Source organism: Daktulosphaira vitifoliae, unplaced genomic scaffold (genome assembly GCF_025091365.1).
Source record: "Daktulosphaira vitifoliae isolate Bord-2020 unplaced genomic scaffold, ASM2509136v1 Scaffold_5, whole genome shotgun sequence".
Taxonomy (NCBI): domain Eukaryota; kingdom Metazoa; phylum Arthropoda; class Insecta; order Hemiptera; family Phylloxeridae; genus Daktulosphaira; species Daktulosphaira vitifoliae.
In genome coordinates, this window is record NW_026099576.1 from 4,509,596 (window position 1) to 4,528,340 (window position 18,745).

Sequence of the window (18,745 nt, forward strand, 5' to 3'; positions counted from 1 at the left end):
ATAAATTTATGCTTAAAAAGTTCTGCAAATTATTAAAATTTTTTGCTCATAGTATATTTGTATAACAATTTTAGAGTTTTGAATTGTGAAAATACAAATAAAAATTGAGTAATTAAACAGTTTATATCTGTAAACTTACACTTTTGTGCAAAACAATAGGTTTGTTATAAATATAATACAATTTTTAAGATTTTTCAATAATGTATGATAAATAACGGATATGACTGCTCTAGCATAGTCATAACTATTTATAACTAAGCGATAAAAAAATGTTATCATTTATTTATTTATGAAGAGTCTTTTTGGTTTAGTTGAGTTGTATTTATTTCTTGATTTATAATTCGTTTACTATGTTTAGGCATATTCCTTATTTTTTATAAAAGTACCAAATGTATATATTGCATTTTAGTTAAATGTTAACTTTCTTATAAAATGAAAAATGATCTTATTAAAAAAATGACTTGTCAAAAACAATGATTACTTTAAGAAAAATCGTATAGCTAGCCTTAAAATAATTACAATATATATACAGAGTGGCCCACCACTCACTGACAACTTAAATAACTTTTGATCCAGTTAATATTTTTAGCTGATTTTTTTTTTAAATAATAGTTATACTTTAGGTCTACAGCTATATCTCAATAATTATTTTTTTTACATTTTATTAAAAATATTAATTATTTTTAAATTTTAAATAAAATGTAAAAAAAAAATTAAGATAGCTATTTTGTAGAGTAGAATTTAAGAACAATGTTAATAAAAAAATATCTTATTAATATTCAGTAGTAAATATTCTATAGCATTTTAAAGTTTGTGAAAATTTGAATTTTCATGTATTATTTTACGGTATTAAACATTGAAATACGTATTGAGAAAAGAACAGAAGAAAACGCTATCTTTTCGTGATTACTATAATTTACAACCTTGGCATTAATACCATGTTAAGAAATTTGTTAAAGCAATTATTGCTTATCACTCTCATTCAAAAGTATGTCATTTTCATGGAAAAGTTACACACCTCCAAATTATAGTAATCACGAAATTATTATTATATACCAATATTATAATTATATTGGTTGTACACCAATAAATAAATCAGTGTATAAATTCCAGTCTTCAGTTTTAAATTTTTTATTGCCATTATTTTTAATTAACTGATATATTAAACAAGCGAACTAGATTTGTTTATGAAAATGTCTAAAATTTAATTTTCTATTTTTAGTGTCATATTTAAGATTATCAAATAATTATACCGTTCATTTTTACTGATAAAAAATAAATTAAAAATGAAATTATATTATTTTGTTTTAATAGTTATTCAAATATATTAAAATTAATTATGTAAATTGTGATTATTATAAAATATAAATTTAAAACAAAACTTATATTCTTACAACATTTAAAGAGTCTCTATTAGTATTGGCTTCAGAGGATATTCATCTGTTTCTTTAAATTCCAATTCTAGATTCATTAAAAAATTTATTAGTAATTGAATTGATATTTTAATAAATATTTTTGTATTTTTAATACCTAGCTCCATTAGATCCTCTGATGTTGCAAGCGTAGTTTCTTCAGTGATTGGATCAAATATAAATCCGAGGTGAAAATACTTTTCTGTAATTACTGTCTGGATATAATTTTTAATTTTTTTGGTTATGAATTCCAAAAATAATAATGGAAGATATACATCAATACTGGGTTTGTACTCTTGAATACACTCATTCCATAAACAATTCTTATCAAATGGTACAAATACGCAAAATTGTGTAGTGTCATTATTTATTTCTGACATTATGTATATAAAAAAATTATCTACAGTTTTTAACACCTCATGGTATGCAAAAATATTATAATGTGATTGAATATGTTTGTTTATATGATCAAAAATATTTTCAAATTTCTCTAATCGAAAACTTACCATGTAGGAATAACTTTTCATATTACACCATGGTTTATTACGTAATAAATAAAGAGTATTCATGGCACCTTTCAATAATGTTGCCAGTGGAACAATTAATGAGGATATTATGTTTAAAAGTTTTTTGGTGGAAAAACATCCATTGATGAAATCGTTCTTTATATAAAATTTTCTTTGACAATCTTGTATAAGGTTTCTAATAATTGGATAAAGATTTTGCATAACCTTTGCATATGTACATCCGAGATAAATAGTTAAAACTCTTACTTTGTAATCATAATTTTTAATACGTGTTGGAGTTGCTTCCAAATGTTGAATAAAATGTGGTTTTTTATAATAATGTATGAATTTCAAATCATTTAAATTGTTCCATCCTGAATACTGTAGTAACTTATCTAGTTGCTCTATTAGACCCATTTTTGCGTTTGTATACAAAATCACAGAATATAATAAAAAGCTAGACGTGAAAATTTTTAATGGAAACATTGGAAAATAATTACTAATAACTACAATAAAAAAGTTTTTATCAAAATATTAGTCGAAGAATTGTAAAATTTCCGTATTTATTGTGTTTTACTTTTATAAATAATTAGATAAATATTGACTGTAAACCATCTGTTTTATTACTTTTCTTAAAATAATAACTTGTTCTGTAAAAGTTTTTTGACTTTTGTTAGCTATTTTTATTTAACTATTATAAGATATATTTTATGTTCATCCCTTATGTTATAATTATTTTATTTTTTTTAATTAAAAAATACATTTTCAACTAACTTTAAAACAGCAAATAATTTAATTAAAAAAATGACTGGTCAATAATAACTTCTGGACCAGTATTTCAGAAGTTATTAATATTTCTATAGCTTGGCGGGAGGAGGAGTGAGGCCAATTAAATGTGAAAATATAGCTCCATCTCCTCACCTCATGCTATTACTTTTAATTGTTAATAACTTCTTAAATACTGGTCCAAAGGTTATTTTCTTAATCGAATCACTTTATTTTTTATAAGCTAGTTAAATATGTATGTTTCTATTAAAAAATTAATGTTGACACATCTATAAGACATAAGAGGTGAACACAAAAAATATTTTGTAATAGATAATTAGAGATACATATGTAATTAGCAAAAGCTAAAAACAAAATTCAAAAATTAATACTTTAAGAGAAACGAGTGTCTAGTGTTAATAAAATCAATCCCCCTGTAGTATATTAAAATATTACTTATGAATTATACAGACATTTTTTTTTAACCAAATCTTAAACATTAATTAAATATAATTAATAAACGGTAGCACTGTGGGGTCGCAGTACAGTGTAGATATGACATAGTTGGGGAAAAGTATAGATGATATCTGACAATGATTAAAATTACTGTCATATGAAATACTTCGATGCAAATCTAAAAATAATGTTTGATTTTAAGAAATTGGTGGATTATTACAAAAACAAAATGGACTCCTATATCGTTATTACAAGTTTTATGAATTATAAGTGTAATATATGAATAAATATTTAATAAAATTAAATTTATTTATTATTAAGTATTCAAAAAATTTGTTCAACTTCGACGGACATTTCAAATAGAAGATAGATCGTCGGGACAATGTTTTTTTAACTTATAATTATAGATATTTAGCACTTATAATTTTATTTTATTTATATTTTCATATTGATGATATGTATTCTAATAAATAACATTATTATGGGAGATAATATATATAAAACACCAATGACCGCATGTGACATCAACTCAAAATAGTAGAATAATGGGTTGTTTACGTGTCCCTTTAAGTTTAATTGACTAACCAATAAGAAGCATTTTTCAATTAAAATCTAAAACATAAATTTTCCCCTCCAAAACAGGCCTATAAAAAAGCGCTTTCTGGCTCATTTACCACCTAATTTTTTCTAAAAATCTGGTCATGAAGCGTCTCTGCACCAGACTGTTTCGTGATTGTGCTCTCTTGAACTTGGAAAATTTTTCACGCTTGGTATTTTTTATTTAATTCTCTCATAAGTAATGAAATTATAAAAATAACTATAACTTTTTTATTTTTAGTTTTAAATGTTTAAGAATTATTAAAACGATTAATTTTTTTAATTTTGTATTTTGTGAGTTGTTCCGATTAAGAATTTTTAATTCTTCAATTGGATTGTCTATTTAATAAGTGCATAAATCTACCTTAGCACATCAAGCGGTTAAAACTGTTGGTAAAAAAAAATAGATTATGATATGTCACTAAGGAGATCGTAGAGTTTATATTAAATTTAGATAGATAAGAGTTTGATTGATTGCACAAGATACTGATGGTTTGTTGAAATCATTACCCTAGAACTTCAAGCGGTTAAAACTATTCGTAAAACAATAGTTTGTGACGTGTCACTGGGGATTGTTTCTCATATTCTGTCACGTTCTTTTAGGCAAGCAGTTCTAGACTCCGTAAAGGCCGTTCATCGACGAGTATTATCTTCGATGGTGTAGCCACACTATCTCTTACTCTATCGACTCTCACATCAAATACACAATTTCATAAAATATTGATAGTTTATTGAAGTCATTACCCTAGCACATCGAATGGTTGAAATTATTGGTAAGACAATAATTTGTGACATGTCACTAGGGATTGATTTTCATAATCTGTCAGGTTCTATAAATTTTTATTTTGAAGTATAAAAGAATATATATATTCAGATACCAAGTGTAAAAAGAAATCAAAGTGAAGTAATATTTCAATTTTAACAATTTTTATAAGATTATAAAATAAATATGTAAATTTAAATCAGTGCTCTTATTATATTTTTTATCGTTTTACAAACGATCAAGCTAGCTGAACACAAGGCAAGGAGACAAGGTATATTTCTAAGCATGTTATAAAAAATTAAAGATAGATTTAAAATAAGTAATGAATAATTTTTATCGTAGGAATAATGGGAATTTTAAAAATTATTGTTAGCAACTATTTATTATCATTCTAATCGTAATTGGATGTGTATAACGTAAAGTTTTATTTGTGTTTATCATTCATATAGAAATTAATTCAGCTATTAAAGTTTGGCACCCAACAATCGAACAGTTGCATTTTACATAAACACACAATGTTTTCTATGTATATTACAATCGATAAAAAATATCAAGAGTCGTAAAATCCTCCCCAAAATCATTGCACATTTCATAGTTGAATTAATATTATTCGGGTTAGTGTCATCCGTGTGTAATTTCCCTTCACTTTACATTTAAAGAAAAACCATGTGTAGTAATTTCATTTTAACAAAAAGATCCATGATCATGCACCCTATATTTTTATTTTCACCTTGTAACGAAACAAACTTAACTAACTCACTGATTCTGTCTAATTCCTATACTCTATCCCTTTTATTCGTGATAATCTATTGACAAATTATAAACTTAAAATTCTTCACATTCATTTAAATTCTAAAACTATATCCTTTTATTTATTTCTAATTTTATGTCAAAATAAATTATAGCCCTTTTAATTTTCTTTTTTTTTTTATGATAGTGTTATAAGATTTAATTTAACACAAATTTGAAAGACGCTGTATTTTTTGAACATTTACAAAAGTTAAGTAAAAAAAGTCAGATTTTGAATTAATTTAAATAAAATGAAAGGAAATAGCTAAGGTTTCAATAAAAAAAAAATTTTCATTTGTTTATTTTTGAAAAAATTATGGTAGTCTAAAAAGTTATAATAAAATGGGAGTTTTAAGAAAAAAAAAGTCAACATTTAAATTTTTATAATGTCAATATAAATGTAATATAATATTACATTTTTTGTTGTATTTCGACGGTAATTTCTACATAGAAGATAAGGTGTCGAGGAAATTTAAATTTTTTTAATTTATAGTGCATAATACAAGCTTTAATTTGACTAATGTTAAAAGAGCGCAGTATTTTCGAAACATGTTCAAAAGTTAAGTTGAAGAAGTTCTACGTTTTATACGTATGTTTCAAGTTTTGAACGCCCCCTGTATAAGGGGAAATCGTCTGATTTAAATAAAAAGTATGTCAAATGAATCGTATATTATATAATGTATTTAGGAAAATAAAATTTATGTTGATACATTTTTCGAAAAATTATAGCAATTTAAAATTGAAATTATAAAATCGAAAAAGTTGACACAAAAATAGCATTTTTTTAATTACAGCGTCTATTTGAGCGTAGAAGATATGTCGTCGTGACAAATTTTTTTTGAGTTAAAGTACGCAACAATAGCTTCAATTTAACATATATTTAAAAGACGCTGTATTTCTAGAACATTTTCAAAAGTTAAGTTGAAAAAGTTGATTTTTGTAAAAAAGTTTCTATTTTGAATCTCCCTTTTGGGGGGTAGGTAAAAGGTCAGAATGTCAAATAAATTATACCAAATAAAAGCGAAATACCTAAGGTTTCTATTTAAAAAATATATTTTGATTTGTTAATTTTTGAAAATATTATGGCAGTTTTAAGAAAAACATGTCAAAAATTACTGATTTTTAAAATTGTAATTTTTTTGGAAAGGGGGGAATATTTACGGGTGACGAGGGAAATTTTTTCAATTTTTAAGGGTAATGTCTACAATTAGATACGATTTGTGATCTTTTGACGAATCTTTGATAGAAATCGGTCCAGTGTGAGTTGAGAAAATATGGCAACTGACACAAAAAAAAAAACATATCGTGGTTAAATTAATACCTTCTCAGCTACGCATCGTAGCTAAAACGTAAGCATACAATTTATTTATAGTGTATCGAGTGTGTTAAAAAAGTTAGTATTTGAACTATCATTACAATAAAAAAAATGTTTTAAAATAAGATTATAATTAAAATATTAAATGATCATTTTTCTCAGTATTAATGAAGAGTAAGTTCTTTGTACTTTTTATTAATAGTTGAAAGGGTATACTTCATAATTACGACAACATAAATTAAATCAGAATTTTAATTGAAAATACCTACACGGTGATAATAGTAAATTTATTTAATTCTTGTAAATAAAGTTTCTTGATGATTATAAAATTTTATGGTTAGGTGATATTTATCTACTTGGAGAATGGTTGGAAAATAACGGGTGTATATTATCCAAATTTGAAATCCAATTATTGCACACTCCATACATGACTGAAACATTCAAGTGTCTAAAATGAACTTTATATTTGCCTATTTTATTCAGCAATATTTTCACGCAGTTAATTTATTTTATTTTCTTAGGATGTGCAAATTTTGGCTTAACGGTTATCGCGTTAATCTCTAATCATGCCGACTGTGGTCAGAGACCCGAGTGGCTTCGAAACTTTATGAAGCGGATTTTGTAGGCCATGGTCACTGAATTAAGCTGGCTTAAAATACGAAAACTTCATCAACATTTGGTTTTATCAAGAATCAATTATAATATCTTAAATTGTAAATGCCTCAAGTTAAATTTGAAATAAGTTAGACTTCAATTTGTGAGAATATATTATTGCTGCGATAATTCTTGTTTTTTTAAAATTTCAAACGTTGGATTGAAACTCTATTTTTTTTTTTTTTTTGATTAGGGAAACAAAAGATTCAACTTAATGCTTATCAAAAATATTCAAACAGCAAAAAAAATCTTTAGCATATATCCAAATTTGCCGACTGGACATTAATGGACAATATTGATGACTATTTTTGTACAAGTATTTGTCTTGAGAGACAAATGCTTCTGCCACTATAACTCTCTGAGTTATAGTCTCGCCTTATGAGTATTAGATTTGTATAAAAGTATTTTATATTCGAATGTAATCCTTTCTAATTTTTTTGTAATTTTAAAGAAATATTAGTTGAGATGAAAAAAAAATTGAAGTATTTTATTTATTTCATTGAAGTTGAAGTTTGCTATATATACGATTTTTACATTATATTAAACTTCATTTGTGTTGGTAATTATATAATAAATTTTACAAGCTACAATAAAAGATAATTTAGGTTGATTCTTCAATGTGTTGACATGAGTATTATACATGGTATAGAGCTCTGCATGTTTGAATCGATTAGATCACGTTTAGGTTCAGTCCGGTCTTATACTGTTGTAACTTAAAAATAAAGGATAAAGAAAAGACTATTTGAGGAACTTCATTATTTTAAACCTAATTTTCATTTAAGTGAGTTACTTTTTAAATCTGGGTTTGCGAATCAAAGGTTTCTTACAAATTTAGTTTTTAAGAAAACTATTACAATGTGTATATAAATATGTTTGAAGTTAACCAAGAATCCAGAGAAATCGCCAAACGTTTAAGAACAGCTCAAACGAATTCTACTACACATAGATACAGTTTTTACATAAAATATTTAGTTTAAATTTAACCCTTTTTCTTTATTATGCTAATTTAAATCTAAGAAATTGTTTAACTATTCGTCTTTTAAACACGATATTTTTTACTCTTCTTTTTGGAAGCCTCTTTTCAGGCCGGTTACTACTTTATTATTAGATAGTTTGGAAGAAAAAGTGAGTGTTAGTGAGAAAGTGAGAATTAGTGTTTACTTTTTATACTTTTATTTTTAATGTATGTTTGTTTAGATTCACTATGGGATCAACATCATTAGCGTTTCAATGAACTATATTTTTATAATCATGTTAATTATTATGATCAATAATTAAAATATTTTTTGTCGATAATACGATAATATGAATAATAAAATTAAAACATAATTTCGGTGAATAAATAGTGTATTATAACAATACCTAAAATACAAATTGGTCCAGTCATAGTTTGTCTGAATTAAAAATAACTGTTTTTTTGAAGGTTCTTGTTACGTTTTATTGGTCCGTTCTCAAACCGAAAAAATTGTCCACTTTTTTAAACAGTGTGGTATTGTACAAAAACTTAAGTACATACTAATTGATTGTAATTAAATCACGCATATGATTTTAGTACAATGAACGTATATTTAATACATTTTCACTATAATTTATTATAATTATTTAATTATTTGATATAATTTATAATATACTATTCTATATATATTGTACCCCGTGCAGGTTTTGGACTATAGATAACTGTATATGTCTTGTACAGCAATAAAAGATTTTTTTTATATTGAGGTTATTAGGAATGATAAAAAATTCTAAACTCAAACGTTATAATATTTATTAAACAATCGGATAAATATTAAATTTAAAATTTAGACTGTTACATCATTCTTATATCTAATTATATATTCTGAAAATAAAGTAAGATTTTAAATAAGTTAAATAATCTAAATTTAATAATTATTTCCATAAATAGAGAATTGGAAATTTTATTTATATACAAAAGGATAGATAGTGAAATAGAGAAAAAGAGAGAAAAGAGCGAGTTAGGATATATTTAATTTTTACCTAACTAAATATAACAAATTTATTTTATGCATCTTATAATTAATTAATTATAAATGAATGATCTAAATTTTTTATGTACATTATTAAATTTTTTATAAAGTTATAAATTGCTACAAAATATAAATTAAGTATAGTTTTACATCTAAGAACTAAAAACTACATCCAAGTCTTATATAATTTTATAAAATAAATACAATTATTCAATTAATCTCTATTATGTATATAATAGAGTTTAAGTATATTGTGGTCCAGTAACCGCTTGTAATTTTTGAATATAATTAAAATTTACTATATTCAGTAGAAAACTTATATAATTCAAATATTTATATTATTTTAAGATTATTACATTTTATACATATCTTAAAATAATTTTTGGTCCAATATACTACATTATGATAGTTTAATAAAAAACTAAGTACTTTTTTAAAATTATTTATACATAATGTTGTCGCATGCTTTTAATGAATTTTCAAACATTTTTGCAGTCATACAACATTGAACTAAATAATAATAATATAATATAATAGTCAAATATTGTCCCAGATAAGGTTATATGACTAAAAGTTACGCTAGCTTTGTACAATCTAAATTCTATTATAGATAAAGTGGACTACTTTGGCACTTTCAAAGGCTATTTAATTAACACATATATTATTGTGTTTTTTTTTTAATATTAGATTGAACTTAAATTGTTTTATCTCATTGTAGTCCATAAATTCAGGCAATTATTCAGACTATTAATAAATTTCGCAATAATTGGTCGTTAAACTGACAAAAGTTTCTTATCACAATTTATGTTAAAATCAATTGTTTACTACAATATCTAGAAAAAAAATTATATATAAAATAAAATATTGAAAATGTTTTAAAAGACGATATTTATGGAAGTATTATCTAAGTTATTTTTAATAAGTTTATATCATTAATTGCGGACTACCCATTTCGGTTTTCGATTTTTAATACACCGAATCAAATTATAATTTTTATTTGTTATAACACTAAATAAAACAACCAATTATTATTCTATTAGGTATACTACTATTAAAGTACATATTTATTTATTAAGTAAAAAAATAGTTTCATAATATATAGTATTAGTATTCTATTCTTATATTCTTAGACAGAATGAATTTTATGAATTTATTGGTGCATAAGAAAATTCGGTTTATTTGAAAACACTGTACTTATAATTATATTAAATATTTCGTCGCTTAAGATGCAACACTCGATATCTCACTTTTATCAACTTTCCAGAAGATTTTATTTTTATACATTTATTTTATACTTTTGTTGTTATTTATATGTTTGTTTTCAGCTCACCGAACGATTTCTCGTGAAAATTTAGATAACATATTGTTACTAACTTAATTTGACAAAAAGTAAGATATCGGATGTAGTATCTTAAGTGACGATTTAGCAAAATTTAATTTATACAGATTGATTAATTAAGAACACCGCCCAAAATTTTTAAAATGGGATAGTAAAATATTAATAATATTAATAAAATGAACATATTATAATTTGTATTATTTTTGTGAACCATATTAAATATTAAGTTAATTATAATAAAAATCATTTTCAAGGGTAGATTGTGGATAACTTTCAAAAGCTAAATAGAATTCTAATATTTTTTTTTACTATTATGTAGAGAACGGGCTAGGTAAATTTTTAACTGATCTATAATCAGCTTTCATTACAGCAAAACCTCATTTCAATGTAAATGCGATCAAAACAATTTCGTTAAGTGGAGATTGAAAAGATAATCAGAAAATTAATTCATCAGAAAATGAAAAAAATATATATATTTACATTTAAATTGAATTCGACATAATTAAATTAATATAAATTTTCTATAGTTACAAATTACAAGTGTATAAATTAATGTAATCTGTAAATGATTTTGTTAATTTTTTTAATATATGACCCTTTGTACACTCTCTCTAGCCTTTTCTAAACGTTTAAATGCTAATGTCTCAAAAATTAATATGACAAAACGGGCTATAGACCAGTTAAAAATGTATTTAAATCGCTCTTCATTTAATAATAAAAGGTTTTCATTTAACTTTTGTAAATTACACTTAAAATGTCTTTTCAATATTTTTTTCTTGCAATAAACTTTTCTGAATTGATAAAAATAAATTTAATTTAAATTTGTACAATATGTCAAATACATATTGTATTTTTTGGGCTATTTCCCGTAATGTTAATAATAATAAATAAATAAGTATTTATTAAAAAATCATTACTTAATGAAAAAAGAGGGTAGTATTCTTAAAAAATCACGTGCTATAAAGTGAACTACTATAAATATCGTGATATTATTAATTAGATTTTTTTTAGTTTGTTTGTAAGGCACTATGCAAACATTGCAGCTGTATAAGGAAGTTCGTTGGTAATGTATAGATAAAGGTGAAATATGAAATAGACTATTAAATTCTCAAAATAATATAAAACTTATAAAAAAGGTACGAAAATTATGTTTTTTTTTTTGTTTACCCAACAGTTGAAATGTGAAGGTATTGTCGAGGTCTTTATGCGAGTGGAGTTGAACGCTATGAAAATATTGAAAGTTTATGATTCATGTACATTACACTTTAATGTACGTGAATCACATGTACATAATGCCTGCACATAATGTAAAATGTACTATTTGAACGAGTGAAGTCAAATAGTAGCTATTATGTAAGTAAAATTTACCAGGATCATTAAGCAAAGAGAAAAATAACTATAACCGCGTGGTTACCGACTTGAAAGGTTAAAGTCAACAGTACTTAAAAATCATATCTCTCTCTCTGCTTAATCCCCGCGATTCTCTTGAAATTTAAAACTGTGCCTTTATTGAGTACTTGACTTTAAAGTGTGATTCTTAATGCTGCTTCTCTAGGGTACTTGTGCGTCTTTTGAGTCAATAAAAAGATCAATACGTATAATATTGGTCGTGTTATGATTTAATAAAACAACTTTTAAAACTTAAATAAATGTCACACTTATTTTATATTTCTTATTTTATATATTCTATATTTCTTTAATGTATTTGATAAGTTTTTAAACAAAATATTAACGCCAAAAATGTTGACCTGAGACTTTAAAAAATAATAGTTCTATATTTATTCAAGTTGCTCAGTTTAACTACACACAATCAATTTAGAATAACGACAAAAAATACCATACCAACACTTGAGAGTGAAAGAAATATGACACTAGCACACATACATTTTTTGATACATTGTGTGGCTATTCTAGGCAAAATTGCTTAAGGCACTCGAATTTTCGTTCTTTTTTAGAACTATTTTTAAACCTAGTAATGACACTTTTTGAAATAATTTCTTTTTTAAACTATAGTTAGAAATAAGAGAGGGTGCTTAATGTTTACTAATACAAAGAAATATAAAAATTACGACCTAACTTAAATGTAAAAATTACATTTATATATTAGTTAACTCAAATATTTGTTCGGTATACGTGTAAAATGAATGCTTGTTTAGTTGTTTATTGTGTGACTGCATTTTGAAATCAATCTCAGCAACAGCTGTCATAAATATTTACACTTGTGTGTAACTTGCTCAGGATTAATCAATATGATGAGAATAAAGTGAATTTTCATCATTTGAAAAATGTAAAACCAAACAAATAAATGATATTAAAACGTAAAAGTTAAAAGTAAAGGATAATAAAAATACAGAGAGGCTATTCTAAACGTTGCTGATCCTAAGCATGCTGGACGACGGCCTCCGTTCAGCCGTTACCTGTGCTATGACGTTGTTGAATGACGGCCGCCTGTCTTTTAGCGTTATAGAAGCCGGACAGAGGTGGTCCATTCCGCCGGACGTCCGACGGCTTCCGCCGAGAGACGTCGACGGCATCAAAAGAAAATCACGTTTGGCTTGGGCCCACGCTGACGATGTGCCGATTGGCCCTTCACACACACACTGTGTCGGTTGACTTTGAATTGACGACGACGCCAGTGGAGGTGGTAAAAAGCGTTTGTCGGACGCTGACGGGAAAAGACTACACGAACGGCGCTCTTTGACGGCCGAGACCATCAGAGAACCGGACGGTGCACACGATACACGTCTTTCCGTCGATATTGTCATTGGCAGCATTGATCGGCTTGTCCGGGCCGGCGAGCATTCGTGTTGTATCAGTGACTTGATGTCGGCCGCTGATTTGGCCTTTCTCGGCCGGTCTGACATTAGCGTGCAATGACTTATTGGAGGACCGCAAGAACCTGGAAGGGCTCCTCCCCCGGCAAACATGGAATTTTGCCTGGGACGAATCTGTAGCGCTCTATGGGTAGGCTGAATGGTTTGGAATATTGCAGACGGTTCAAGACAACTATTCACATTGAATTTCGAAAAAGAAGTTCGATGCTGAAACATAAATTTATATCACATGGTAAAAAAATTTAATGAATTTAAGAAAATCAATCCATAATTAATGCATCAAGATATATTTTTTTAAATGACCGTCGTCATTTACTCAATACATTTTTCACAGTTTGGTATCATTTGTCTTACTTGTAAATTTTATAGAATAATTACGTATGCATATAATTAATTGCTCTCATTATAAAAAACGAGGATGTACTTAGAAAATTACTAATGTTATGTATTCACATTTATCAGCTAAAAATCCGATATTATTTAATGGTTGACTATAAATACTAAATCCCACTGATAATATTAAGAAAAATCGTTTTCCATATTAAAACGTGATTGTGTCATTTAGTTATATATTTTTCTATGTAGCAAGTAAATTTAAAAGCAAAAATATTTATCGTGGAAGTGTAATAAGTTGACGTTTATTTTGTCAAATTTGTCGCACACAAAACAGTTATTACTTGAAATATATTTTTCTTTTTTTCGCCATGATATTTTATACGCCCATAATCGGATATGGCAACCTCTAAAATGTAATTTTTCTAAATCATCTGCAAAGTAAAGCAGATTATGTACTCAACGCAAATGACTTTTTTTCAGTAAATCTTCTGAAACCTTTGGCTTTATATTAATCAAATAAAAATGTAAACGATAATTAAGTTTTTCAAGTATCCAAAATATTAATCGTAAATATAATTACTGTAATGAAATTTAAGATTAATTTTTGTTTTTTTTTTTCATTTTGAGTAGATTTTTATTGTTGTGAGGTTTTCTAATCAAATTTACTAAATCAAATAGACATTAGTGATTGGTGTTACACTACGTGAATTTATAATGTACATAAACTTGTATATATTAAAAGAAAAAAAACTATAGCCTCGTATCCCAACTGTTGTGGTCGAATCTATTTTTCTATTTGAGAGAATTTTCACACCATTTATTAAACTGACGCAACCTTTTGGCTGAGGAAGAAAGTAAGAGGGTATGGTGCTTGTCATTGTTAAAGCTCCCGTATGGTCACCCATTCAGGAACCAACCGTAAACAGCGCAGCTGAACATCAGTGCTAAGGCGGTAACTGAATGATCTGCTGCTCTACATTACGCCCCTATTTTTGCAAATTGATAAAAATATTGAAAAATTATATACAACAATTTTAACGAGTACAAAAGGCGTATAATATCAGTTATTCTACGCCTTAGTTAATTAAATAATCTTCAATTACTGAAGATTATTTAAATTTTTTTGTTGAAATCGCGCTTAAACGTTTCTTTACCCATTTTGGACGAAGAAATAATTTTTACCAAGCTAGTCAAATATTTTATATGAGTTATAATTATTTGAAATGAAAAATATATTTTTTTAACTTTATACTATGATAGCAATTATCATATAATCATAACTATTATTACTATAATTATAACTACTCGTATCATAATACAAAGTTTTAAGATATTTAACAATTTTAAACACATTTTAGTTCAAATTATAATACTTGGTAGCTCTGTAATTTTTAAAAATGTTTTTTTGAAAAAATTGTTGTTTCAGAAATGTATTCAAAAATTATTTAATTTTGTCGTATCCTATAAAAAAAGTTTTTATTCGAAATTTTTATAATAAAAAACCCAGCACAGTGGGGACGTGGCATAGTTGGGTTAAGTTTAAAATCACTATCATAAAAATTGCTTCGATGTAAATCTGTAGATAGTGTTTAATTTTAAAAAATTGGTGGATTATTCCAAAAGCTTCATGATCTCCTATATCCTTATTTATATCCTGATTACAAGTTTTATGATTTATAAGTGTAATATATTCATATATTACACTTATAAACAATATAAAAATATATAAAGGGAAATGGTTTTATTAAAAAAAAAAATTGTATGGATCCATATATTTATCAAAAAATTAAAGCATTATGATATTAAAAATATAAAAAAAGAATTTTTTTATAAAAATCTTAATTTTCTATTAACTTTGATGTTAGTTTTCACCATAAAAACAAACTAAAGTTTGAAGTTTTTCTTTTTCCATAATAAAGTATATTACATAAGCTTTAATTTAAGACATATATAAAAGTGTCAGTATTTCCGGAACACTTTCAAAAGTTAAGTTAATTTTTTTAATTATTTAATGATGGCGTTAAAAAACCAATAAAAATGAGAATTTTTGTTCAATTGAATGATTCAAACTGAGTTCAGCTACCGTTAAATGTATCAACTTAGGACGCTGTATTAAACTTTGGGTTTACAGATTTTATCACTTAATTTTTGTGACACAACTATTTTGTGTTTCTTAACAGTTCTTGTAAATATTTTACTAGTGCTGTAGATTGATAAGACTAAAATGAAAATGTGTATTTATCTGCACCAAATTTAATACACTACCCAAAGTTGGCCCATTCGACGGTATTTAATTTGCTTCATCGTTAATCACCTACTTTAATTATCTTAAACAAAATAGGATTATTTTGTGGTATTACTATCAATACCATAAAATGATATTATTATGTTTGTGCTAAGTCAGCAATACCTCACATTAACCAGATTATTACATATTTGTAATAAACACGTATTATAATTTTATTAGAATATTTTTAACAATAGCCAATGTACATTAATATAGAATTTAGTAATAAATTGTAAATACTTTTAAAAAAAATGTATCAATGTTACATCTATATAAATGTAAAAATAAAAAAGGTAAGCAATATTTATTATCAGTAGTTAAAGGATATTAAGGATGTTATTTTTTTAATGGCTTCATTATATTTTATACATCAGAATATAATGGAATACATTTTGAACGGAAAATTGAACCTTTAACAAAAGTGATTTCTTTGAAAAGTTTTGATCTTTTAGTAGAATCGTAAATGTGTTCAAAGCTTCTGTTATATTGTACACAACTGCTTAAGTATCAGAATATATTACTGAAGATGAAAGGTACTAGTATAAAAAAATTCAAAAATAAGAATAAATATATCAATAACTTCATAATATTATATTATGTTCATTATTTAACAATATATCATAAAAATTGTCAAAAAGATTTAAATGACTTTTTTAGATGTATAATTAAAATTCAGTAATAACTGTAGACGATATCAAACTAAGTACACACAAATGTATGGATATATTTTTAACCTAAGGTTTTAACCGAAATAATATGTCGAAAGTTCAATTTACATATTAAGTTTTATTTTAAGCAAATAAAAAAAAAAGTAAACTTATTAAATGAAAAGTTTATGTTAATTTGTTAATAAAAGTGCAGTGAGTTTATTTATACTGAATTAAATGTTTTTATTTTCTATTACAATAACAAGTTAAATTAACAAAAAAAAAAAAGGTAAAATTGTATCCTCATAAAATTCAACTTAATTAATTATATTTATCGTAGTTTTTTTCTATTATTGTGTGCAGCGTAATTCAGTATTTGTTATTAAAAAAGTGATCATTTAAAAACAGCCATAGTGGTTCAGTTAATGTACAAAAATTTTATTTAAGTGTTCGTTTGGCCTTAAGTCGGATTATAAGAGTTAGTGGAATTTTGAGTCGTTTAGCATTTTATTATTTAGATATTTTGCGAGAGTTAAATATTTGATAGGGTTTGCAATGCCTATTTAGCATACAGACAAAGAACGGTTGAACTATAACGACAATATTTAGGAGTGGTTTGGTAAAAGAATTGCAATTGTCGCTTGGAATTCGATTACTGAAAATTCATTACGTAATAACACACCCACTTTTTTACATCTAAATATATTTGGTTAGAACGTTTTAAAAGACAATCGAGTTAAACAGTATGGTTGTAAAAATGGTGGAATGTAATAACAGAGTAAATAAAATACTTAGAGAAAATTTAAAAACAACACACATTTTCCTTTGATTTTATTTTAGCTTTTCATTTAGTTATACATAAAAAATATGACAAACAGATATAATTTCTAATAAATTTCCTTTTTTTTAAGTACATGTATATGTATTTAGAAGCAAACAAAGAACTACAATGAGATTTTTAAAAACGTTCTCTGTATCTTTTTAATTCCTATAATTTAAACTGCACATTGCGGAAAATCACATATTACTGTGTTGGCGAACCTCCAAATTAAAATACGTAGCTTATATTAATTGTTGTGTATTTGTTAATATAACATTGTTTCTTTATCTATAACGTGGATAGTTATTGTTTTATAATAATAACATTATTGTTCTCGTACATTATAGTATTGAGAAGTTGTTTTTCACGTCATATTTAGGCCTCCGGCCTAGTTTTATTTTTGCCGAAGTGAGGACATTTAATAAAATGTTCTTTATTGATATTTTGATCTTAACCGTGGCATTCTTTTATCTTTTTGATTTATATCATAAAATACCTTATCTGATTTTCAACTCATATTTTCTTATTGCTATTTTTTACCATTTAGCATATAACTAAAACTTTACCAATAGATATTATTTAACAATATAAGCGATCTTGAGTTTACGAAGGTAATGTCTAGTCATTTAAATACAGATTTCATGAACTGTGTAATCAATTAATATTAATTTTATTTATTTATACTACTCTATATGTGCTGTAGGTCATTGGGTGGTATTTGTAAAATTTCTCTTTCTTTTTATTTTTTTAAAGTAAATAGAATATACAAAAACAATTTTTGAGAAATAAATCAAATGACGATTTGGATTAAAAGTGTTGTACGGTAGATATCAAAAAAATAGAAATTCCCTCAGGCAGTTTGAAATCCTTTTCCTTGTATACCTATCACATTCTTAAGATTATATGAATTTTCCATGATAAGTTTCTCCGGAGAGAAATTATAAAATGAATCACACAAATTGTTTATTGGAATCACTATCTCGAAGGTTATGTTGTCGACATCATAAATAACTTGAGGGTCGTTAATTAATATAATTGAACAAAGTGCTTTATGTTATTCGAAATTGAACTTCATTTAATCGAAACTTAATAGTTTCAGAAACTATGATAACCTCAAAAACTGATATTGTATTGAAAAATAGAATTCTTACGATTTAATAAATAAAAATAATAACCAAAATCAATGTAAAAATAAACTTTTCCAAAAATTTTAAAGTTGAATTATAAATTTTTATAT

At 25.4% G+C, this 18,745-nt stretch overlaps 2 protein-coding genes across 8 annotated transcripts in view; both read right to left on the minus strand.

Annotated features, from left to right (window-relative positions):
- Positions 1-1,076: 1,076 nt before the first annotated feature.
- LOC126906751 (uncharacterized) lies at positions 1,077-2,445 on the minus strand. 2 transcript variants are annotated; one of them, XM_050687573.1, is made up of 3 exons: positions 1,531-2,445; positions 1,395-1,461; positions 1,077-1,197 (listed from the first exon to the last, which is right to left on the minus strand). In XM_050687573.1, exons 1-2 carry the CDS (start codon positions 2,402-2,404, stop codon positions 1,400-1,402), a joined length of 936 nt encoding a protein of 311 aa, XP_050543530.1. In that variant the 5' UTR covers positions 2,405-2,445; the 3' UTR covers positions 1,077-1,197; positions 1,395-1,399. The 2 variants fall into 2 exon arrangements, with proteins under 2 accessions (XP_050543530.1, XP_050543529.1); XM_050687572.1 differs by lacking the exon at positions 1,077-1,197 and having other exon boundaries at positions 1,292-1,461.
- Positions 2,446-9,198: 6,753 nt separating this feature from the next.
- The window catches only part of LOC126906688 (uncharacterized), an 83,876-nt gene continuing 74,329 nt past the window's right edge, over positions 9,199-18,745 (minus strand). For all 6 annotated transcript variants that reach the window (XM_050687427.1, XM_050687425.1, XM_050687421.1 and 3 more), the window contains one exon: positions 9,199-13,625. In XM_050687427.1, the coding sequence (XP_050543384.1) occupies positions 12,948-13,625 (678 nt within the window). In that variant the 3' untranslated portion in view covers positions 9,199-12,947. The remainder of the gene's footprint in view (positions 13,626-18,745) is intronic.

Bases quoted from the DNA above. Each gene is read 5' to 3' on its own strand.
- LOC126906751 (XM_050687573.1), bottom strand. From the start codon at position 2,404: ATGTTTCCATTAAAAATTTTCACGTCTAGCTTTTTATTATATTCTGTG. The intron at 1,462-1,530 runs GTATTAAAAATA...TAATGAATCTAG, and splicing joins AGAGGATCTAATGGAGCTAG to AATTGGAATTTAAAGAAACA.